The 26,390-nt window shown below is 43.8% G+C and overlaps 1 protein-coding gene across 3 annotated transcripts in view; it reads right to left on the bottom strand.

Moving 5' to 3' along the window:
- The window catches only part of LOC130368539 (atos homolog protein A-like), a 62,201-nt gene extending 49,108 nt beyond the window's left edge, over nt 1-13,093 (bottom strand). For 2 of the 3 annotated variants that reach the window (XM_056572332.1, XM_056572331.1), the window contains exon 1: nt 10,315-10,453. In XM_056572332.1, coding sequence (XP_056428307.1) covers nt 10,315-10,453 — 139 coding nt within the window. Of the gene's footprint in view, nt 1-10,314; nt 10,454-12,872 lie in introns of those variants that run through there. The other variant, XM_056572333.1, reaches the window with a different exon arrangement.
- Between the last annotated feature and the right edge of the window lie 13,297 nt (nt 13,094-26,390).

Here is a 26,390-nt window from a genome sequence, read left to right on the forward strand (position 1 = left end):
GAAGAATAAGGCCTCTGTTCACACTTGTGACACGGTTTCTGTCAGGAGTTCTGGCGTGTTTAACGGAAATTAAGATCTGTTCCATAAATGGCGCCACGGACCTGACGTACGTGGCCCTATACAACCTCTGATCTGTGGAGGCCTCATACGGCCCATAAAAATACTATAAATGGGACAAGCTTCTTCAGATTCTGGATTACAGTTCTTATCCAACAAGTGTTAGTTTAAGATCACGTTTCCCAAGCAGGCTGCCTCCAGCTATTGCAAAACTACAACTCCCAGAATGTCCGGACAGCCAAAGGCTTGCTGGGAGTTGTAGTTTTGCAACAGCAGGAGAGTATAATATGGCAGCATACATAGTATAGTACCATACAGTCTAACATCTGTTGTCCACTTTTTGGTTTATGTAGAGAAAAAACAAACATACAAATTAAACAAACAAAAATAAATAAATAAATAAAAATACAAACATAGGTGAAAATATATATTATATTAAATAAATATATATTTCTGCTCACACACCAGTGCCATAGGCCACTATCTCAAGAAAATATGGCCAACAAATCGGTACTGAATTTTGTGAGCTAACAAAAAGGGACTAAACATATGATCATGTGACCAGGTATTCCATAACACTGTCCGGTATAACATAGGTCAGTGTTTTGTAACCAGGGTGCCAAAGGCTGTCCGGGCATGCTGGGAGTTGTAGTTTTGCAACAGCTGGAGGCACCCTGGAATAGGTGAATAAGCAGTATACTGAGGAGCAAAACTTTAAGGGGTTATCCAGGAAAAAACTTTTTTTTTTTTTATCCATCAACTGACTCCAGAAAGTTAAACAGATTTGTAAATTACTTTTATTAAAAAAAATCTTAATCCTTTCAGTACTTATGAGCTGCTGCAGTTGAGTTGTTCTTTTCTGTCTAAGTGCTCTCTGATGACATGTGTCTCGGGAATCGCCCAGTTTAGAAGCAAATCCCCATAGCAAACCTATTCTACTCTGTGCAGTTCCCGAGACAAGCAGAGATGTCAGCAGAGAGCACTGTTGCCAGACAGAAAAGAACAACTCATCTTCAGCAGCTGATAATTATTGAAAGGATTAAAAACATTTAATAGAAGTCATTCACAAATCTATTTAACTTTCTGGAGCCAGTTGATAAAAAAAATAAAAAATAAAAGTTTTTCCTGGAATACCCCTTTAAAGTATTAGCTCAGGCTGAACCATTTCGCCGCCATGTTTGTCAGGAATTGTGAAGGAGCAGCTTCTCTCCATCTCTCCTCTGTGTGATTTGTTTGTAACAGATAACTTTATTAACAATGTCACCTAGAGACAGACAGAAGCGTTATACACATAACTACATGCAGTACACAAGTAGTTGTTGCCATAATATTATTCCTATGGATGTAACTCTGTTGCTAAGTGAATGCTAAGGGTTACATGATGTGTGTTGAGAAGGTATGGAGGGTCACATACATCTGATGTCATATTCCGACAGGACACGGACTAATCTGTGGGCTGTACCATTTTACTGTGCAGACAGGGGTCTCTGCTGTAGTAAGTTACACAAAATTACGGACAAATCCATAGCTGTTTTTATGAGGAAAGTAATACGTCCCTGATGTACAGCATGCGCAGAGATGCCTATTAGAGATGAGCGAACTTACAGTAAATTCGATTCGTCACGAACTTCTCGGCTCAGCAGTTGATGACTTATCCTGCATAAATTAGTTCAGCTTTCAGGTGCTTCGGTGGGCTGGAAAAGGTGGATACAGTCCTAGGAGACTCTTTCCTGAAAGCTGAACTCATTTATGCAGGATAAGTCATCAACTGCCGAGCCGAGAAGTTCGTGACAAATCGAAATTACTGTAAGTTCGCTCATCTCTAATGCCTATGGGTTCTCACCATCCTCATGCACGATTCACTAGGAACTTTGAGCAACTGTACTCCAAAAACAATACAACCGAGGAAGCCTATATCCTGTAAAAGGCTGGGTTCACAGAGGAGAATGTGGTTCTGGGCCTACAGTACAGAGGGTTAGGTCAGATGTGCTTTAATCTGCTGTGGATTTCACATTAGAATAAAGTTGGTGAGACCCGAGTCTGGATGCGGCTTCCCCTTTCTCCTCCTTTAGGACATATCCATCGCTGGCCATGCCAATAGTGTATGGGGGAGATTGCTGTCATCGGAATGCATGTTCAGCCATCTCATATGTACATGTATATGGCAAGCCTTAAAGCAAAACTGACAGCTGGTTCACCTGCACTAAACACAATACACAAGGTCATGATGCGGGTAAACCAGATAAAAGTTCTGGTCCCGGAGAAAGACCCATTATTGGCCGGCATTGAAGGGATACCTCATTTTAATTTGAAGAGATACCTCATTTAAAGGGGTTATCAAGCATAAGGTGATTTTAGTACATACCTGGCAGACAGTATTGGACATGCTTAGGAAGGATCTGCACTCGTCTTGGGCTAAATGGCTATGCTGTGATATTACCATTACACTGTGGCTAGCTTTCTGTGAACTTGTATTTCCTGTTTTCAGTTTTCTTGTTTGCCTACAAATCCCATGATTCCATTTTCCTCCTTCCCACACATCAGCCACCCCACCCATTGAAACATAAATGAGCTGCAGACCTGTGGTCTTCAATACAGGGTGCCTCTTGCTGTTGCATTAGTTGCAGATCGATCCCTCCACCCATTGAAGCAGACAGGCTCCCTGTCATCAGCTGACTAGTGACTCAGGTCTCGACCACATTGTAAGCTGGAAAAATCCGAGACAGCAGTTATTTTGTATGCTGTTAAAAATAAATATTGGGGTGAAAAATCACATAAGAATTGTGAGAAAACCGCCACACACAGGTACAGACACTATATTATGAACTACACTAACTTTACAGCCCCTGTAGCATAGTCAAATAAAAAAAATTCCCGGAATACCCCTTTAATTCAAATTTTCATTTTAACCCGCACTATAATGCTGTATATTGGGTTAAAAGGGGTACTCCGCTGCCCCAGCATTAGGAATATTTTGTTCTGAACCCTTGAAGCAAGTGGCGAGGGTCGTGACATCACTGCCATGCCCCCACGAGGGGGGCATGGCCGTGACGTCACGACCCCGGCCACCCACACTTAGGGTTCTTAACAAATGCCGGGTGCTGCACAGAGATCGCGGGGGTCCCAGCAGCGGGACCCCTGCGATCAGACATCTTATCCCCTATCCTTTGGATAGGGGATAAGATGTCTAGGGGCGAAATACCCCTTTAAGTATGGGTGAACGTCTGTCAGTTTTACTTAAAACACTTCCAAAATGTTTATATTGTTCAGCTATTATTCATTAACATTTATGACAATAGAACAATCTTTGTGATAATGTTAGTAACTTCTACAGATTCTAAGAAATATAAGCCATGGCTAGAGCGTTCAGCCTTGAACATTTGCCTTTTCAGGGAGATAACTTATGCTTGTGAAGGTTATTAAACAAAGACCGAACACAGGAGATAAATATCAGCCAAACAAGACTGGTGGCAGCTTATTTCCTTTCAAATGTATAGAAGGTTTGTTATATTACTTTTGCACAATAAAAACACAAGTGTATTTTAATGTAATGCTGAAATCTAAGATCCATAAATGTCTTGCCCCGATGACAGAGCTGTGTAAAGTGGTTTTTCTCCTTCCCAGGATGGCTTTTAGCTTTCACTGGTATCATTTTACGCCTGCTCCACCACTGTGACTATTAAATGGGCACTATCAGATATAAAAACTTTTGATATGTTGTAAAGCATGCAAAACCAATATGTTTTGCAAATGATTTCATTAGAAAATTATCAGCATTTCACACTGAAAAGCCAGTCAAACAACTAATCCCCTGCCTTCTGGAATGCATTCAGTCCTTCTCTGTACACTGCTTCGTCCTGGAGGGGCTGTACACACTGCAGACTCGTGTGAAGAGGGGGGAGGGGCAGGAAGACTGCTGCCGGGCTCTCACTGATGTCTGCTGTGTGAGAGAGGCAGAAACGCATTGCATTGCAGATGAAAAAGTAAGTGTCCTTGCATGTATGTGTGTGTGTGGATATATGTGAATGTGTGTTTATCAGTGTGTCTATCTAATGTGTATGTGTAAGAATATATGAAGCCAGTGTGTGTGTGTGTGTGTGTGTGTGTGTGTGTGTGTGTGTGTGTGTGTGTGTAAGAATATATGAAGCCTGTGTGTGTGTGTGTGTGTGTGTGTGTGTGTGTGTGTGTGTAATAAAGGGGGACTACAATCATATTTCTCCAGCTGTTGCAAAACTAAAACTTCCAGCATGCCTGCCCAGCCAAATGATGTGTGGGCATGCTGGGAGATGTAGTTTTGCAACAGCTGGAGGCACCCTGGTTGGGAAGCACTGGACTGTGGAGAGTGAGGAGGAGGGGGAGTGGTTATCACAGTGAGCACCCACCCCCCTGCTTCTGGTGGACAAAATTAAGGTATTTCAGAAATAAAGCTAATTCTGAGAGAAATGTAGGTCATAGACACATAAAAAGTACATGTACATGATCAGGATGAGATACTGAGCAACATATAACAGTTTGGTTTTTTTGAGTGATCTGACGGGTACGCTTTAAGTCAGTTTGTTGTAGTAAACCGGCAACCAATATATAAATATAATGTGAGGAATTTTGCCACAAACTTTTCTACAGTAATTTTTTTTACTTGTAAAAAGCTATAATTCAACAGAATTTAATTAAAATTTTTCTCAAAATATTTTTTAGATAGTTTTTTTCTATTGACTACATTTGTTATTCTTCAAGTCCTATACAGAAGCCTAATGGCATAGTGCCAAAGATGCAAACCAGGCCACTGACTATTTACAGGCAAATCCACAACCTTGATGTGCACTATGTTTCAGGGTTACTAGTAGAGATGAGGGAACTTACAGTAAATTTGATTCGTCACGAACTTCTCGGCTCGGCAGTTGATGACTTATCCTGCATAAATTAGTTCAGCTTTCAGGTGCTCCCGTGGGCTGGAAAAGGTGGATACAGTCCTAGGAAAGAGTCTCCTAGGACTGTATCCACCTTTTCCAGCCCACCGGAGCACCTGAAAGCTGAACTAATTTATGCAGGATAAGTACCCGGGGCCTCGGTCAGGTCACCCGGTAACTCTCCTCCATGTCTCCGCAGTTCTGCTTGAGTTTCCTGCGCCCGCTCGGAAGTCACATGCCCCCCGGGAGTTGTAGTCCCCTCCCAGCTCCACAGTCAGTTCAGTGTGGCTCGGACTACACTTTCCAGAGACGCTGTGCGACCGGACGTTTCTCTACGCCATCAAGCATTGGAGTTGGTTGCTATGGAAACGATATTGTGGTATTTGAAAAATTTATTTCGTAAAGAAAAAAAAAAAAAAAAACACACACACACACACAGACACACACACACACACACACACACACACACACAGCGGTATTTGGTATGAACCGGCATATCGCCTAGCACTGCTAGGAATATATGGGGGGGGGGGGGGGGGGTTTGTGTTAAGCATTCACTGCACCAGCACAGAGTGCAAAAGGTTTTATGAATAAAAAATAAAATAAAATAAAAACTGCCTATGCACAAGAATCTTTGCCTGGCTTACTGTGTACTTCATCAGTCCTTGCCACTAAACCTGTTGCAATTTGTGGTAAACCACATGACACTTTACCACGCAGTTCTTTGGCCTTTGGCTGTCTGGGCATGCTGGGAGTTGTAGTTTTGCAACAGCTGGAGGCACCCTGGTTGGGAAAGACTGCACTAGGTAAACCTAGTGCCTGCTCAAAAGCCTTCAGAAGCCTCCTGTCCTGCTCATCCACTGCCAGCTCTCACATGAAACCTTTAGTACACTTGGACAGAATGACTTATGCAGAATGTTTTTATCTTTTTGTACAGATCCTTCCAAGCACAAAATCAAATTGTAACATCGGTCAAACTCCGTGACCTACTGGCTGCTGCTGTTCATTCAGTTATCTACGTCACATAGTAACAAATGATCTGCTAGCACAGGAGCCAGAGAACAATGAACAAACTTACATGAAGCCGTCATAAAGCTTTCTGTTATGCAACAGTCATGTGTGTCAATGTGAACAGCAGGTTAAGTTACCAGAGGACCGCATTACCAACACTGACTAAAACCTGAAAACCTACACACATCTTAGCAAGAATCCTTGAGATTAGAACACAAGGTCTGTGCTATTTTCAGCATATCTATGTTAAATATGCAGGCTGATGGAAAGAAAACACAGATGAGAATTATCTCCAAGTAGGAGGAGGAGGAGGGGGGATCAGCTCAGAGGAGAGCCCAGGCCATTGGGTGGCTGTAATGAAGTAGGAGGAGGAGGAGGGATCAGCTCAGAGGAGAGCCCAGGCCATTGGGTGGCTGTAATGAAGCAGGAGGAGGAGGGATCAGCTCAGAGGAGAGCCCAGGCCATTGGGTGGCTGTAATGAAGTAGGAGGAGGAGGAGGGATCAGCTCAGAGGAGAGCCCAGGCCATTGGGTGGCTGTAATGAAGCAGGAGGAGGAGGGATCAGCTCAGAGGAGAGCCCAGGCCATTGGGTGGCTGTAATGAAGCAGGAGGAGGAGGGATCAGCTCAGAGGAGAGCCCAGGCCATTGGGTGGCTGTAATGAAGCAGGAGGAGGAGGGATCAGCTCAGAGGAGAGCCCAGGCCATTGGGTGGCTGTAATGAAGTAGGAGGAGGAGGGATCAGCTCAGAGGAGAGCCCAGGCCATTGGGTGGCTGTAATGAAGCAGGAGGAGGAGGGATCAGCTCAGAGGAGAGCCCAGGCCATTGGGTGGCTGTAATGAAGCAGGAGGAGGAGGGATCAGCTCAGAGGAGAGCCCAGGCCATTGGGTGGCTGTAATGAAGTAGGAGGAGGAGGAGGGATCAGCTCAGAGGAGAGCCCAGGCCATTGGGTGGCTGTAATGAAGCAGGAGGAGGAGGGATCAGCTCAGAGGAGAGCCCAGGCCATTGGGTGGCTGTAATGAAGTAGGAGGAGGAGGAGGGATCAGCTCAGAGGAGAGCCCAGGCCATTGGGTGGCTGTAATGAAGCAGGAGGAGGAGGGATCAGCTCAGAGGAGAGCCCAGGCCATTGGGTGGCTGTAATGAAGCAGCGCACACAAGGAGAAAGCCAGATAAAGATCCTTTATAAGAGGGCTCCACTTCCAAATGAAGGGGGGGTGCAAACCTCTTCACCTTAACCCCTTCCCTCTTTGGCGATTTTTCATTTTTGCACTTTTATTTTTTCCTCCTCACCTTCTAAAAATCCATATGAGGGCTTGTTCTTTGCACCAACAGTTTTACGTTGAAATACCATTAATAATTTCAAACACAAAATCTCGCGCGAAACCATTAAAAAAAAAAAATTATTTGTGAGGCAAAATAAAAAAATAAAAAATAAAATAAAGCAATTTTGTCATTTTTAGCTTCCGTTTCTACACAGTGCAGTTTTCGGTAAAAATTGCACCCTATATTTATTCCGTAGGTCCATACGGTCCAAGGATACCAAATTTATATAGGTTTGATTTTATTTAACTACAAAAAAAAATAAAAAATAAAAATTGAACTACATGCACCAAAATTAATACAGTGAAAAATATCCTGTTCTGACCCCTATAACTTTTATATTTTTCCGTATAAAGGGCAGTATGTGGGCCAAGTTTTTGCGCCGTGATCTGAAGTTTTTATTAGTACCATTTTTGTTTTGATTGGACTTTTTGATCACTTCATTTTTTATGGTATAAAGTGACCAAAAATACGCTATTTTGGAATTTTTTTACGTGTACGCCATTGACAGGGTGGTTTAACTAACAATTTATTTTTAGAATTCGGACATTTACGCACGCGGCAATACCACAAATGTTTATTTACATAGTTTTTTTTTAAATGGGAAAAGGGGGGTTATTCAAACTTTTTAGGGAAGGGTTAAATCACATTAACACTTTATTTAGGGGACTACAACATTGCACACACTGATTTCCTACACTGATCACTGTCATGCAATAGCATGGCATTGATCAGTGTTATCGTCGCTTGACTGCTCCTGCCTGGATCTTAGGCACGGAGCAGTCATTCGGCGATCGGACACCGAGGAGGCAGGTAGGGATCCCCCTTCACGCCCTGCAAGCTGTTTGGGACGCCACAATTTCACCGCGGTGGTCGCGAACAGGCATTAGCCGTGGGTCCTGGTTGCCTACAGCAACTGGGACCCACAGGGTATGATGCGCGCTCACCTGCTGAACGGGGAGGGGCCTGTTATCTATGGGGGTAGCAAGGGGCGGATCACAGGGCCAAACTACTAGGCAAACGTACAGGGTGAGCAGAGGGGCTTTAGTCCTCTTCTTCATCGACATCCGTACTGTCCAAGATGGAATAGTCTCTAAGCAAGCTGTGGACCAGTCTGTAGCAGTCCCGGACACACATGTACTCCCTGTTGTAGATGAGGCAGTTTTTGCCCAGCCATATATCATCCTTAGAATAGTTCATAAGGCGGCAGGCCTCCTGTATAAAGGACAACTGTAGTGCAATATACCTTATCCCCTATCCGAAGTTATAGATCGCGGGGGGTCCGAGCGTTGGGGCCCCCCGGGATCTCCTGTACGGGGCCGTGGCAGTATGGTGGAAAGGGGGCGTTCCGTCCACGCATGATGCGGCCAGCCAACACGCCCCCTCCATGTACACATAGAGATACATCTGCTGGGACGAAACTGCACTTCCTGCAGACTGCCACGGCCCCGTCCAGGAGATACCGGGTTGGCCCCAGCGCTCGGACCCACCGCGATCTATAACTTATCCCCTATCCTTTGGATAGGGGATAAGTTATGTTGCACTGCAGTACTCCTTTAACCCTTTTATATAGTAAGCAAAAGGTTTAGAAATGTAAGTAAAATGTTAGCTGTCAACACTGTAAAAAAAGCAATGAAAGCCTGGGAATCATGGACCTATGGGCATATGTCAGGAATTGGTTTTCATTAGCCATAAAGTAGGTGACAGGTCTATCCACTTTTTGAAACCCCAAAAACCATAAAAGGTAAATACATATCCAAAATTATCCCCTATAAATATGCCTGAGAGATTTTCAGAAAACTGAAGCATCATATTGTTTTGCTGGCATCTTGCAAACAAACAGGAAGCCCTTTCCCCTCCTAGTGTCCATCATCGGTGGAGAGCGGCTGGTATCAGCAGTATGCACCAGCATGACAGAGAGGTGGGGAGTCTATATGGACTGGAATGGAATCTGATAGCTGGGGAATACTGAAGAAACTAAGGGTGCGTTCACACGCTCTATGTTTTTGCAGGTTTTTCACTGAGTATTTGACAGGGGGCGGGGTCTTCTTGGCTACCCGCAGCAGATTTTCCATGGAGGAATTTATGCTGCGGAAAATCCGTCGCAAGCCCCATTGAAGTCAGTAGGGGCTGTGGCTGATTTTCCACAGCGTAAATTCTGCAGCGGAAAATCTGCTATGGACAGCCGAGAAATGCCCACCCCTTTCAAATACGCAGCGGAAAACCCGCAAAAACAAAAAGAGCGTGTGAACGCACCCTTAGAAGGGAATCAGCACACCTCCAAGAATTCTGTAGTCTGGGTAGGCTGTGATACAGGACACATTGGGGGAGATTTATCACAAACCTGTGCAAAGGAAAAGTTGCCTTTTTCTGGTGTTTTCTGTAATACGACCACTACAGTTATTGAGCCAAAGCCAGAAGTGTTTTAAAAAGGAATAGGAAATATAAAGGAAGGACTTCTACTTCTCCTTCCTGATGGATCCGCTCCTGACTTTGACTCAAAAACTGCAGTGGCAGTATGCCAGAAAAAAAAGTGTGGAAACCTATCCTCAGGGTGGTTTACACACTGCTCATTTGAAGCAAAGCCAGAAGTGGATCCATAGGGAAAGGCCAATATAATGGGGGAGATTTATCAAAATCTGTCCAGTGGAAAAGTTGACCAGTTGCCTATAGCAACCAATCAGATCCCTTCTTTCATTCTTCAGAGGCCTTTTCAAAAATGGAAGAAGCGAGCTGATTGGTTGCTATGGGCAACTGGTCAACTTTCCCTCTCGACAGGTTTTGATATATCTCCCACAATGTGTTTTTATGAAGGACAGGGGAGTTTAACTATTGCAAGAAATATCTGGTGGTGGCTTATCTCTCCTTAGGGCACAAAAAAGAAAAAAGGATCGGCCATGTTGAAATCCAACTGCTGGACCCTTCTCTCTCCCACATTATGTTAGGGGAAGAGTTCGGAGACCCCAAAAACCTCAGCTAGTGGAACAGTTCAATTGATATTATGTTGGTTGGCTTTACTTTACCTGAATGCCCCCATTGAGATTGCCTAAGTTCCTCCACTAGGTCGCAGCTTAGTCCTATACCTGCCATGACAACTGACCAGCACTGGCATGAGCCACCTGGCAGGCGGTGGAGGAAATAACTGCCAAAGGCTGAATACATTGGTGGTAAATCCACAGTACATGCCCTGTCAAATCTTATTAACCACGGAAAAATCTTAATATGAAGATACAGGACAAAATAAAATGACCCAAAGTGTGATGACCCAAAGCAAGCGTCAACCTGGTAGGTACAAAGGGAACAGATTTTTGGTTTCTCATATTCAGACTCAAGCCAAAACATACATTAGACATAGATCTAGAGAAAAAAAAAAAAAAAAAATTTCATCTTGCTGCAGGCATCCAATGAGCTGCTCCCCTTCCTTTCCTATAGAGCTGTAGTCGGCAGGATCGTAATGGAGGACATTCTGTCCCCCCTGAAGGTATTTAAAGAACTGTACAGTACTGTATGCGATGTCACATATCACATACAATACATATACACACTATACACCCCATACATCATTGTTTCCCTATCAGTGTGCCTCCAGCTGTTGCAAAACTATAACTCCCAGCATGCCCAGACAGTCAATGGCTGTACATGCATGCTGGGAGTTGTAGTTGTGCAACAGCTGGAGGCACCCTGGTTTGTTAAACACTCCCCATACAATGGTCATCCCAGAACCAATTAGCAGTTTCCCATAGAGATATGTATTCAACATACAATGGTTCCAAGGCCCCAGAACCAATTACCATTTTTACATAGACATACGTACTCGACATATGATGGTTTCAACATATGATGGTTCTCCTGGAACCAATTAATATCATATGTTGAGGGACCACTGTATAGTTATTGTTATTTATTAAAAAAAAAATATTATAAATAACTAAAAAATGTTATTATATACACATATACACATACATACACATATATACACACACATACTGTCCTGGAAGTGTAATTTCCCCAGCACTCATATCTGGATGTTCTTTTATAAACTGGATAATTTTCTTCCATGAAATGCTCACATCATCTACAACAGTGTTTTTTCAAACAGTGTGTCTCCAGCTGTTGCAAAACTACAACTCTTAGCATTCCCGGACAGCCAAAGGCTGTCCGGGAATGCTGAGAGTTGTAGTTTTGTAACAGCTGGAGGCACACTGTTTGGAAAACACTGATCTAAAAGTGAATGCACCAAGGCCAGACTACAGGATAAAAGCCTCCCCAGCCACTGCCTAATATAGGCCATAATCACTAGGTGAAGTTGACATGTTCTGGTCATATTACCCTGAATATTTATACACCTTCGCTATTTATAAGCTGTTCTAAATCAGTCCAGAGGAAACGCTGGGCCGCCACACCAGCGCACCTCCAAAAGGCTGCATTCAAAGCCATACAAATACCACAACTTGTTATTGTTGGATGACACCGCCTCAAGAAGAAAATAAATAAAAATCACAATAAGAAGAATGGCGCATAACTATTCACATCAGGCCACAATTCTATTTTAATCTAGCGGTAACTCAAGTCTTAATTCACAATGTAAAGGAATGCATCAGCAGACAAAAGGGTCCGGCTGGGACCACGTCATATTTAAGCTTGGAGAGAGCCACAAAACAAAGACTGAAGAAAACCTTTCCATTGTTTACCACTTCAGTTTCGTAGTCACACGAGGCCTCCATGTAAACATAGGCAGCCCGGTTATTTATGGAGTGGGAGACTGAGATACACAACTTTTAACTGGTGTAACGTGATCTACATTCGACCCAAGACAAGCTTGCTTTTGTACAGATCAGCTGCTCCTCAGAATACTACACAACCTGCCAGCTCAGCTATTCATTGGCTTAACTCTTCGCTGTCTGTCCTCTCCATCACAAGTAACTTGACACCCTCTGTTCTGCTGGTGATCCTGGGCTGATAAGGGGCTATGCTAAACATTACAATGTGTGCCTACAGCTGGAGGTGGGAATATGGCTATAGATAAGTGTCACCTACCTGTAACTAAACAACTCCCATCATGCCAGGGCAGACAATGGAAGTTGTAGTTTTGCAAGGGACCACAGATTGGGAAACCATAGTATAGACAATTATTACTAAAGACAATAACACTCTGCAACAGTAAAGCCAAACAGTCTGGTAATATCCAAACAAAGCTGGATACATACAACAGATACAATGTAACAACACAGAAATGGTAAATATGTAACAATAGGTTTCTGATAAAGAGGAATAGTACAAGGCCAGAGGTGAACCTGTACAAGATCCCAGGGGGCCATTCCTCCTATTACACCTATAGAATGAGGTAATCTGGGAATACAATGGTGCCATAAACCTGCACTGTATACAGGGAAGGAGCTGTGATGCATACAAGAGTGGAGACAAAGGGAAGGCTGGATTCTGGGGCCCAGGGAACAGACAGACCCACATCCAGGGCCCATCACCTCCAGCCGATGCCAGGGACCTACTTCTTACGGGTGTAGACATGCACCACCATAGTGAACCTGGCAGACAAGGGGGCACACACAGCACTGGTGCTTACCTCTGTCTGGCTTCATCCTCTCGGCTGTGTCACAGGAGGTTTTCATTGGCGGCTCTGGGGTCCTCCACACTAGTGGGGGGCACTCTGTGTTAGGCAAAGCCGCACACCCGGAGCGGGCATCAGTGGTGAAGACCTGGCACCTGTCTGTCCTTACCCTCGATGCCCCGTCCTGGCACCTGTCTGTCCTTACCCTCGATGCCCCGTCCTGGCACCTGTCTGACCCTACACTGGATGCCCCGTCCTGGCACCTGTCTGACCCTACACTGGATGCCCCGTCCTGGCACCTGTCTGACCCTACACTGGATGCCCCGTCCTGGCACCTGTCTGACCCTACACTGGATGCCCCGTCCTGGCACCTGTCTGACCCTACACTGGATGCCCCGTCCTGGCACCTGTCTGTCCTTACCCTCGATGCCCCGTCCTGGCACCTGTCTGTCCTTACCCTGGATGCCCCGTCCTGGCACCTGTCTGACCCTACACTGGATGCCCCGTCCTGGCACCTGTCTGACCCTACACTGGATGCCCCGTCCTGGCACCTGTCTGACCCCACACTGGATGCCCCGTCCTGGCACCTGTCTGACCCTACACTGGATGCCCCGTCCTGGCACCTGTCTGACCCCACACCTGTCCGTCCCTGACAGTGCCCACACTGGATGTCCCGTCCTATCTACCCTTCGCTTTCTCCGGCATCACACTAGAGGAACCCACCGTGGGCTGCAGTGTGATGATCGGGTGACTCACCCGACAGGGTCACCACCAGGCAATCCACGTCTGGTTAGTGCCTACAAGGCGGACCCTGCCATGTACACAGCTGATTGCTTCCCCCTCCCCCTCGCCAGGTCACAGCTGACACATTGTCGCTCCAGTTTATCAATAGGAGTCGCAACTGCACACCGGCGCCTGGAGAGGTCGCTGTTCTCCTCCTCGGTCAGGGCTCGGTAGTGACTCCCCCCTCTGGTGACTTGAGTAATGTCGCTCCCACTCGGTGTCAGTGACCTGGCCCAGCTTCCCCCACCCGAGCTAATCCCGCGGCCATCCTCCCTCTCCCCCGTGACAGGTCAGCTCCCGTCCCGCTACATGTACCCCTGGCTCTGCCCGGTGCCCTCCCGAGGCTCGGCCTGCTGCACCATCTCTGCTGTCCGGTACTGTGGGGCACCCTCCCGTCCGCCTCTCCCCCTGGCCTCACTGCGAAGTGCGACTGCCCGGACCATGAGCGCCCCACCGGGACATGGCAAGTCAGGGAGCAGTCTGGAGATAGCACTCATCAACGAGTCACCGGGAGAACGTCCGTCCTATACCCACAGCACCAGGCCTCCTGTCACCTCGCTGACCCCGCTACCCTCCTCACTGACTCTCTCCCCGACTGTCACAACACTGTCTATACTGCGGCCCGACGGGTCACGTGTCACGAAAACAGCCAATCCCCTGGCGTCACTTCCTCTGCCTCTTGAGGCTCTGCCAGGAGCCGCGTTGCCGTGGTAACCAGACCGTGAGAATCTTCCTGTAATAACAATAGTCCGGTGGTCCCCCAGCGCGTACACGTACAGGCCCCGCACAGGTGGACGGTACACGGTCTATACACACGGACGCTCAGCTGCTATCGCTCCGGTGAATTTGTTACATCCATAGACGTGAGGTGAAGGTTTGCGCATGCTCCCCGGGTACTGCTGTGGCTGGATGGCTTCAGTCAGTGTATGAGCAGCTGCTGACATCTGATAGATGGCATTCTATGGAAAGGATGGGGCACCCCATGAATAGTGAGACCCCATGAATAGTGAGCCCCTTCCCCATGCTGTATTGGCCAATTTTAGTGTTGAGCACAAATATTTAAATGCAAATTATTATCACGAATATCAGCACTTAGCGATTTTGCAAATATATAGAATATAGTGCCATATATTCATAATGACGAATATTCTTTTTTTGTTCTTGTTTTTTTCACATGCAAATTTTATGCAAATTTTCCATGCAAATTTTCGCATGGAAGGAAAGTAAACAAACATAGCAAATATGCGAATTTCACAAACATAGAATGAATAATCGTCAATATATTTGTGAAATATGGCAAATTCGAATATGGCCCCTGCTGCTCATCGCTATTGGCTATTAGGCACCAGTGGGCCTTTGCCTAGGGCAGCACTGCAGAGAGGGGCAGCTATCCAGCCAAAAATATTATTCCATAAGGGGCATTAGAGGTTAAAGGAAATCTGTAGTGCTTTGAACTTTATCCCCTATCAGTTTTAGATCTCGGGGAGTCCGAGCTCTGGGGCCCCCTGCGATCTGTACGGGGCCGCGGCAATGTACAGGAAAGGGGGTGATCCGTCCCCGTATGACGCGGCAGGCGGCACGCGCCTCCACGTATCTCTATGGGATTCATGGAGGGGTGTGCCGGCTGACACCCCCCCCCCCCCCCGCGATCTAAAACTTAGGGGATAAAGTTCAGAACACTACAGATCTCCTTTAAAGAGCCACCCTGCTCCTCATCTCACCATGTGGCTGCGGTCCTGAAGTCCTGTATTGTTTGTACAGTTAAGCACAAGTCACTTTCTGTGTATAACTCTACAAGACACTCAGTGGTGTCCAAACTATAGTCCTCCAGATGATACAAAACTACAATTCCCAGCTTGTCTGGCCAGCCAACGGCTGTCTGGGCATGCTGAGAGTAGTAGTTTTGTAACATCTGGAGGGCCATAGTTTGGACACCACTGGATTTATCAAAACCTGTGCTCGTGCAGTTACCCATAGTAACCAATCAGATTGCTTCTTTAATTTTTAATGAAAGAAGCAATCTGATTGGTTGCTATGGGCAACTGCTCCACTTTTCCTCTACACAGGTTTTGATAAATCTCCCCTATAGTGTTGTGCCTTTGTGATCCAAATTTTTTACTTCCTACATAAAATAGTGACGGATCACATGTAGAATCATCCTAATGGGTATGTTCAGTCCAAGTGCCCAGGGCAGTACGAGCTGTAAGGGTGCGTTCACACGCTCTTTGTTTTTGCGGGTTTTCCGCAGCGTATTTGAAAGGGGCGGGCTCTTCTTGGCTGTCCATAGCAGATTGTCCGCGGCGGAATTTACCCTGCGGAAAATCCGCCGCAGTCCCTACTGACTTCAATGAGGCTTGCAGCGGATTTTCCGCAGCGTAAATTCTGCCGCGGACAATCTGCTATGGACAGCCGAGAAGAGCCCGCCCCTTTCAAATACGCTGCGGAAAACCCTCAAAAACAAAAGAGCGTGTGAACGCACCCAGAATACGGCCCTGTCCATGTGTACATTTCGGGTAGTCGGCTCTGATTTCTTGATATGATTCCTGATTGGGAATTTTTTAAGAGATTGGTTACTACAATCCGTGGTTAACACCTTCACCATTTTAGGCCTGTTTTTTTTTTTTTTTTCATTTATTCATTGCCGCATTCCAAAAGTGTTTTTTCTGTCGCTGTAGCTGCATGGGGATTTGTATTTTACAGAATGTGCATTTTTTAACGGCAACTTTTTAAAATTGTTCCAAATGTTTAAGCAAACACGTACATATTCTTGCGTAATGAGCAAGGACCCCACTTTGAAACTTGCTTAGATCTACACTAGCTATTTATGATACATTTAAGAGTAGTAAACATGATACACACCCAACTTAATTTACATAGACAATGAGGAATTCCCCCTATAAGTGTCTGGCTCGGTTTCTCTGTGTATGCCCGAGCCATAGCTCTGTGAGGTACCTGGTGTTGGACCCCAATGTAGCCTGTGGGGGTGCAATGTAGGGCAGATATTGTAACCCTGGGGGCAGATGTTATTAACCCCTTCTTGTCGTGACGCCTGGGCGTGGTTTAGCCTTAACCACCCAAAGGTAATACCGCTGGTCCTCGGCTAGGCACGGGGGCAATGAAGACACCGACGCCAAGTTACGGACAACGGTAGCTTTACTGAGGGTAGACAGGTGATACAGTCTATGCAGTACAGCCAATATCCTAAGGAGGTGACCAATGACACAGGGGTACCTCACAGGCTTGCTGGGACTTGCAGTATGTAGAGACACTTTAGTGCAGGCCACGGGGATTATATAGAAGACTTGAATGACTTGACAATTGACATGAAGATGACTTTGAGCTTACTTGAGCTTACTTTTTGGCTGCAGACTTTAGGCTTGAGGCCTCCAATGCTCTGGACACAGACACACTGAGACGACTGCACTGGACCTCAGAAAGAGCAAGAATGCTGGGAGAGATTGTAGCTCCACCCCTGGTTTTATAGGGGTGTCTAGCAAAGAGCCCATAGGTCACTTAAGGGGTCACCTGGTCACTAGTGCATCCTGGGTAACAAGCACATGGTCACAGTAATTAACCCCTTAAGGACCGAGCGTTTTTCTGTTTTTTGCACTTTCATTTTTTCTTCCTTAACTTTAAAAAATCATAACCCTTTAAATTTTGCACCTAAAAATCCATATGATGTCTTATTTTTTTGCACCACCAATTGTACTTTGTAATGACATCAGTCATTTTACCCAAGAATCTACAGCGAAACGGGGAAAAAAAACATTGTGCGACAAAATGGAAGAAAAAATGCAATTTTGTAACTTTTGGGGGCTTCCGTTTCTAAGGAGTAAATTTTTCAGTAAAAATGACACCTTGATGTAAAAAAGGGGGGTGATTCAAACTTTTATTAGGGAAAGGGTTAAATGATCTTTATCAACTTATTATTTTTTTTTACTTTTTTTTTGCAATGTTATAGCTCCCATAGGGGCTATAACATGCAGTACATTGATTCAATACACTGATCACTGCCATTGCATTCAATGGCAGGGATCAGTGTTATCGGCGGTTGATTGCTCAAGCCTGGATTTCCGGCTTGGAGCAATCAATCGACGATCAGATGCGCAGGAGACAGGCTAGGGGACCTCCTGCTGTGTCCTAGCTGATCGGGACATCGCAATTTTATCGCGATGGTCCCGATCAGCTTGGCTGAGCAGCCGGGATGCTTTTACTTTCACTTTTAGACATGGCTATCAACTTTAATCGCCGCGTCTAAAGAGTTAATGCCGGACATCATCCCGATCGCCAATGTCCAGCATTAGCGTGGGTCCCGGCTGCTTATAGCATCCGGGACCCACCGGGTATGATGCGCACTTACCTCGTGAGCGCGCATTATATATGGAGATGCGCATATGGACGTTCATAAACGTCCATATGCGCTAAGGGGTTATAGAAACATTACACTTTTAACATATAACATATGTGCATCGGGGATAACACTGCAGGGGGCCCTGGGAACATAAAGGGACTCTGCCTGACAGGGCAGGAGAAGGGCATGGGGAAACACAATCCCGTACTGGGCCACCATACCAACCTCACTGATAACGATGACATTGACCATCATTGTGGGAGATTTATCATTTAAAGTGTACCCTACTCTTTTTTTTACCGCCGTTTTTTTGTCTAACTTTTTCCTTTGCAGCGTGTAATTTATCATAAGTGTGTACTGTAGATGATGAATTCCCTGCCGGTTTGCATGGGTGGGAAAAGCTCTAGCTTACGAGGTTTTGTACGTGTACTTTTGGTCGGCATACTTTAGCGCCTGGAAATTGGGGTTTGCGCAATTTTTGGCAACTTATTCTAAAAGTCACCTATGATAAATAAGGGTGCACTGCATGTCTAAATCGGAAATAGGTGTACTGCTACTCAAAAACTTAGGAAATGTCTACTGCAAAAGTCGCACAAATGTCGCTATAATTACATGACTTTTTTTTTGCGTGTTTGCAGGGTTTTTGTGTTTTTGTTTTTTTTTCAAAGTTCTAAAATCCGTCATTTTGACCTTTTGGGATTGCTAGACCATTTTTTTTGAGTGATGGATGCAGTGTCACGAATTTATTATCTGCGTGTTTTTGTTTTTTGCGCAAATTTTGCTGCAACTGGCTCACAATTTCATGTGCCCAAGTTTATAAAAGTATCCAACAAAAGGATGATAACATAATTAATAATAAAAAAAAAAAAAAGGTGAAAAGTAAACAAAAAAAAAATACATGTTCAACTGAAACTTCCGTATCTTGAACAATAACTTTTTTTCCCCCTGGCCTGCGAGGTAAACCACTACTCAAATGTAGGGAGACTCTTTGCAGACCTTTCTTTAGACATTAACCCCTTAAGGACCCGGGCTTTTTCCGTTTTTTCATTTTCAATTTTTCCTCCTTAACTTTAAAAAATCATAACTCTTAAAAATTTTCACCTAAAATTATATATAATGGCTTAATTTTTGCGTCACTAATTCTACTTTGTAATGACATTAGTCATTTTACCCAAAAATCTACGGTGAAACGGGAAAAAAAAATCAATGTGCGACAAAATTGATGAAAAAACACTATTTTGTAAGTTTTGGGGGCTTCTGTTTTTACGCAGTACATTTTTTGTCAAAAATGATACCTTATCTTTATTCTGTAGGTCCATATGGTTAAAATGATACCCTACTTGTATAGGTTTGAATTTGTATCACTTCCGAAAAGAATCATGAATACATGCAGGAAAATGTATACGTTTAAAATGGTAATCTTTTGACCCCTATAACTTTTTTTATTTTTCTGTGTTCAGGGCGCTTTGAGGACTCATTTTTTGCGCCGTCATCTGAAGTTTTTAGCGGTAGCATTTTTGTTCTGATCAGACTTTTTGATCACTTTTTATTCACTTTTTTGTGGTATAAAAAGTGATCAAAAATGCGCTATTTTGGACTTTTGAATTTTTTTGCGCGTACGCCATTGAACGAGCTGTTTAAAAAGCGGTATATTTTTATAATTCGGACATTTCCGCACGCGGCGATACCACATGTTTATTTTTATTATTATTTACATAATGTTTTTTTTTATTTTTGGAAATGCCGGGTGATTCAAACTTTTATCAGGGGAAGGGATAATTGAAAGGGTTAATGATTTTTTTACACTTTTCTTATGCAATATTATAGCTCCTATAGGGGGCTATAACATTGCATGTACTGATCTTTTACACTGATTGATCCATCTCCATAGGAATGCATCAATCAGTGTTTTCGGCGATTGAATGCTCAAGCCTGGATCTCAGGCTTGAAGCATTCATTCGGCGATTGGACAGCACAGGAGAAGGTAAGAAGACCTCCTCCTGTGCTACATCTGTTCGGGATGCCGCGATTATACCGCGGCGATCCCGAACAGCTCCCTGAGCTAGCCGGGCACTTTTACTTTCCTTTTTAGCCGCGCGGCTCAGCTTTGAGCGCGCGGCTAAAGGGTTAATAGCGCGCGGCACAGCGATCAGTGCCGCGCGCTATTAGAGGCGGGTCCCGGCTTCACTATGATGCCGGGCCTGCCGCGATATGATGCGGGGTCACCGTGTGACCCCGCGTTATATCGCAGGACCGGGACTCATGACGTACGCATACGTCATGGGTCCTTAAGAGGTTAAATGGGTTCTCTGGTGCTTAGACATCTTATCCCCTATCCTTTGGGGATAGAGGATAAGATGCCTGATCGCTGGGGACCCCCGTGATCTTGCACGCGGCACCCTGTTTATAATCAGCCCCCTCCTATAGCTGTCACGCCCCCTACCATAGGCTTGCATTGAGGGGCGGAGCGTGACATCACACGGGGGCGGAGGCGTGACGTCACATGCCGTCGGCCCTGTGGTCGCTGATAATCAGACCCGGAGTGAACACGCTCCGGGGACTGATTATAAACGGGGTGCCGCGTGCAAGATCACGGGGGTCCCCAGCGGCGGAACTCCCGTGATCAGGCATCTTATCCCCTATGCTTTGAATAGGGGATAAGATGTCTAAGCACCGGAGAACCCCTTTAATTTGCCTTAAAATTAAAACTAGAACAAATAAAGCCAAACACACAGACAAACAAGCTCCTCAGAAGCAGGGTAGACAGGATCTGAAAGCGGCAGTAGAAAACAATCTGGGTGCAGATCTGCACGAAATTTATCATGGTAACTGCGACAATATGATAACTTTGGAGCAGCACCGCCAAAAAAAAAACCGCATCTAGACAAACAACAAAAATTATCTAGCCAAGACCATCATTGATAAATAACCCCCATTCTCTTTAACAAATTTTTGCTCTCTTCCTTCAATATCCTCTACAACCCACTAGAATTTAAAATAAATTGAGTTGATAGCCAGTTCTGTTAATTGTCTTATTGAGTGGGTCAATTGAGGATTGAGTGGGCAGAAAATAATGTTTATTGGAAAAATGTAGTTGCACTAAAACAGCCAGAAACCTGTTTACATTAGAGCTTATTATGATACCGGTATTAACTCCTTTGCGACCCATGAGGGTTTAATCCGAAAAATGAACAGCTTTCAATACCTGGCTCTAATCAGGGAAAAAAATCTAGGCAACACATTCCCTTTAAGGAGATGAGATTGGTAAGTGTGGGTTTCAAGGGTGATTGAATAGGAATCTGTCAGTTGCAAAAAATAGCTGTGTTATCTGATTACTGTTTGCAAACGTATAAAATTGTTACTTTCTAGCTTAACCCGTAGATGACACAGGGGTACCTCCGCATACCAGGGCATACCTGTTCATTGTCTGTAAAGCAAGAGCATCGGCAATCTCACCGATTCCTTTCATTAACCCTTTAGACGTCATGTTCGGCATTAATCACAGTGGCCCTCACCACGCAATCATGGACATCCGATTAGTCAAAATAGTGGCTGGAGGACTCTTACTTATCCTGCTGTATAAGTAGAGCACTGATTTCCCTGTACAATGCTCTGCAATAACATAGCATTGTACAGTGAATGCAATTAATGAATGCATAAAATAGTTCCAAGAAAAAGTGTAATATAAATAATAATACACATTTTTTTTTTCAATTATATAAAAGCCTCTCCCCTAATAGAAATGTAAATCACTCCCTCCGTTATTCCTGTTTTACAAAAAATGAAAAATGGGGGACAGCGAGCCACTGTCGAGACAGACGGAAGTGTTTGCCCAGGATCCCCTATTAATAGAGCCTGCATGAAACAGTTTTTACCAGTAGAGCACAGATCACAAAGATCAATGTGATACAACAGAATCTCATAAAAGTTTAACACACATACATTAATTCCTTTCATATGAAAAGTTTAAATGACCCCCTTTAAATTTTCTCCATATAAAAAAATATGTAAGTATAATAAAAGTAAACATTTTTGGTATTGCCATGTGCAAAATTGTCTAAACTATTAAAATATAACATTATGTATCTCATTTTGTAAATGGCATAAATGTAAAAAAAATATAAATATATAAAACCACAATAAAAAACAAGCAATCAAAAAGCCAGATCAGTACCAAAATTGTACCAATAAAAACTAAGATCACAGCACCAAAAATTAGTCCTCTTACAGCTAAAATTCTAAATAAAATGGGTCAAAAATAGCAATCAAAAGAAAAATAATGTGAAAAAGTAGAATTTTCTTTAACCCTTTCCCAACCCATGACATACATGTACGTCATGGGTCGGCTTCCATTCTATGCCACGGTGTGGCCCCGCATCATAGCGGGTCGGGCCCGGCACCTAGCAACGGTGGCTAATAGCGCGCTGCACTGATCGCGGTGCAACGCGCTATTAACCCTTTAGACGCGGCATTCAAAGTTGAATGCCGCGTCTAAAGTGAAAATAAACTAATGCCGGTTAGCTCAGGGAGCTGTTCAGGATCGCCGCGATGAAAGCATCCCGAACAGCTTACAGGACAGCCGGAGTGTCCCTACCTGCCTCCATGCTGTCCGATCGCCGAATGACTGCTCAGTGCCTGAGATCCAGGCATGAGCAGTCAAGCGGCAGAATCATTGATCAATGGTTTCCTATGAGAAAGTGTACAGTGGGGATCAAAAGTTTGGGCACCCCAGGTAAGAATTTGTATTAATGTGCATAAAGAAGCCAAGGAAAGATGGAAAAATCTCCAAAAGGAGAAATATCCTCTGTTCGGAATGTAATTAAGAAATGGCAGTCATCAGGAACAGTGGACTTTAAAGCAAGATCTGGAAGACCAAGAAAAATATCAGACAGAACAGCTCGCAGGAATGTAAGAAAAACTATTCAAAACCCACGTTTGACTGCACAATCCCTCCAGAAAGATCTGGCAGACACTGGAGTTGTGGTACACTATTCCACTATAAAGAGATACTTGTACAAATATGGTCTTCATGGAAGAGTCATCAGAAGAAAACCTCTTCTACGTCCTCACCACAAAAATCAGCGTTTAAACTTTGCAAATAAACATATAGACAAGCCTGATGCATTTTGGAAACAAGTTCTGTGGACCGATGAGGTTAAAATTGAACTTTTTTGCCGGAATGAGCAAAGGTACGTTTGGAGAAGAAGGGGAAAAGAATTTAATGAAAAGAACCTCTGTCCAACTGTTAAGCATGGGGGTGGATCAATCATGCTTTGGGGTTGTATTGCAGCCAGTGGCACAGGGAACATCTCACGAGTAGAAGGAAAAAGCGATTCAATAAAATTTCAGCAAATTTTGGATGCTAACTTGATGCCATCTGTGAAAAAGCTGAAGTTAAAGAGAATGGCTTCTACAAATGGATAATGATCCTAAACGCACCTCAAAATCCACGAGGGATTACATCAAGAGGCATAAACCGATGGTTTTGCCATGGCCTTCACAATCTCCTGACCTCAACATAATTGAAAATCTATGGATAGACCTTAAAAGAGCAGTGCGTCACAGACAGCCCAGAAATCTCAAAGAACTGGAAGACTTTTGTAAAGAAGAATGGGCAAAGATACCTCAAACAAGAATTGAAAGACTCTTGGCTGGCTACAAAAAGCGTTTACAAGCTGTGATACTTGCCAAAGGGGGCAGTACAAGATATTAACTCTGCAGGGTGGCCAAATTTTTGCAGACGCCATTTTTTTGTTTTCTGTTATTTTAAAAGTGTAAATGATGGAAATAAAATCTAACTTTTGTTGACATATTATAAGAATGTCTAATCTGTAATTCGATGCCTTTTGGAGATTTTTCCATCTTTCCTTGGCTTCTTTATGCACATTAAAACAAATTTTTACCTGGGGTGCCCAAACTTTTGATCCTCACTGGAAAAGATCAGTGTGTGCAGTGTTATAGCCCCCTTTGGGAGCTATCACATTGCAAAAAAAAAGTGGAAAAAAAAGGTGAATAAAGATCATTTAACCCCTTCCCTAATAAAAGTTTGAATCACCCCCCTTTTCCCATTTAAAAAAAACTGTAAATAAAAATAAACATATGTGGTATCGCCGCATGCGGAAGTATCCTAATTATAAAAATACATAGTTAATTAAACCGCACGGTCAATGGCGTACGCGCAAAAAAAATCCAAAGTCCAAAATAGCGTATTGTTGCTCACTTTTTATATCATGAAAAAATGAATAAAAAGCGATTGAAAAGTCAGATCATTACAAAAATGGTACCGCTAAAAACTTCAGATCATGGCGCAAAAAATTAGCCCTCATACGGTCCCATACGCAAAAAAATTAAAAAGTTATAGAGTTTAGAATATGACAATTTTAAACGTATACATTTTCCAGAAGTATGACAAAATCGAACCTATATAAGTAGGGTATCATTTTAATCGTATGGACCTACAGAATAAAGAGAAGGTGTCAAAAATGTACTGCGTAGAAACGGAAGCCCCCAAAAGTTACAAAATTGTGCTTTTTCTTCAATTTTGTTGCACAATGATTTTTTTTCTGTTTCGCTGTAGATTTATGGGTAAAATGACTGATGTCATTACAAAGTAGAATTGGTGGCGCAAAAAATAAGCCATCATATGGATTTTTAGGTGCAAAATTGAAAGAGTTATGGTTTTTTAAAGGTAAGGAGGAAAAAACGAAAGTGCAAAAACGGAAAACCCCCGGGTCATGAAGGGGTTAAGTTATAAAACATGAATGAAACCATCCATATTGCGTATTATTGTAAATGTGCCGAACTAAAGAAACAAGATATCATGTTAGTTTGACCACATGGTTAACAGCGTGAATAAGAAGCTCCCCCTGAATTTGTTACAAATAATAGTTTTTCGGTTTTTGAACATATGAAAGAAATGAAGGAAGTTATTACAAAATACAATTGATCTTGCAAAAAAAAATAAAAAATTAAAAAAACTTCATTTATATAGGTTTTATTTTATTTTAATACTTAAAGAAATTATAAACTACATGCACCAAAATTAATATGTTTAAAATTAACATCTTATGACCCGGAAAGCGCAATTTTAAATGTACTGATTTTGTAAAAAAAAAAAAAAAAAGTTTAAAATTTTTTAAAAGCAGTACAATAATAGAAAAGTATGTAATCTTGGGTATCATCATTTAACCGTATTGACCCACAAAATAAAGAGAATGTGATTATTACCGTAAAGTGTACAGCGTGAAAACAACCCCCCCCCCCCCAAATTAGCAAAATTGTGGTTTTTATTTCCTTACTATACATTTTAGGGTAAAATAAGTGATGTCAAGTGATGTGAATGGAAATATAAAAGAGTTATGGATTTTAGAAGGTGAGAAGGAAAAAATGAAAATGCAAAAATAAAATTGGCCATAAGGCCAAAATGGGCTATGTCCTTAAGGGTTTAAATGTGATAATTGAGGGATCAATGAAGTCAAAGGTCTATCAGAACATTTTGCATCAGAATGTAAGGGCAGCAGTCTATAACCTCAAGAAACATTATGTGATGCAACTAAAGCATGGCCCAAAGCACATAGATAAATAAACTAAAGAATGGTTGAAAATAATTTGTGTTTTGGAATGGCCCAGTCAAAGTCTTGACCTTAAAGGGGTACTCCGGCCCTAAGACATGTTATCCCTTATCCTTTGGATAGGGGATAAGATGCCTGATTGCGGGGGTCCCACCGCTGGGTACCCCCTCAATCTTTCATGCAGCAACCCGCTATCATCAGCCTCTGGAGCGAACATCGCTCCGGGTCTGATGAATCACATTCACGGGGCTGGAGTATTGTGACGGCACGGCTCTGCCCCTCGTGTGATGTCACGCTCCGCTCCTCAATGCAAGCCAATACCAGCGGCAGGACCCCTGCAATCATGCATTTATCTTTTGCATAGGGGATAAGATGTCTTAGGGCCGGAGTACCCCTTTAAAGAGCATTTGTTGTCATTCTGAAAAAGCATAATGTGTTATATAATTCATGGCGCTCCCCGTAATGGTCGCACATGTGCACTATCTGCCTTTTAAAGGGCTCATTGTCAGGAACCGGACTGGTATGTGGGTAGTGGATCCCCTGTGTCTGTGAGGCGATGACGTGGGCCGTACCAGGGGACTGGTTCTAAGAAGTTACTGGTTTTCACCAGAGCTCGCCGCAAGGCGGGATGGACTTGCTGCAGCGGTAACTCCCAGGTCGTATCCCCTGATAGCGTCTCGACCTCACAGATGGCTGAGATTGGCATGGTACACAAGGACAAGGCGAAGGCAGGGTCGGACGTAGCAAGAGGTCAAGGCAGGCGGCAAAGGTTCGTAGTCGGGGGCAGCGGCAAGGGTCTGGATACACAGGCTAGGGATACACACAAAA

The sequence above is a fragment of the Hyla sarda genome, chromosome 4 (assembly GCF_029499605.1).
Source record: "Hyla sarda isolate aHylSar1 chromosome 4, aHylSar1.hap1, whole genome shotgun sequence".
Classification (NCBI taxonomy): Eukaryota; Metazoa; Chordata; class Amphibia; order Anura; family Hylidae; genus Hyla; species Hyla sarda.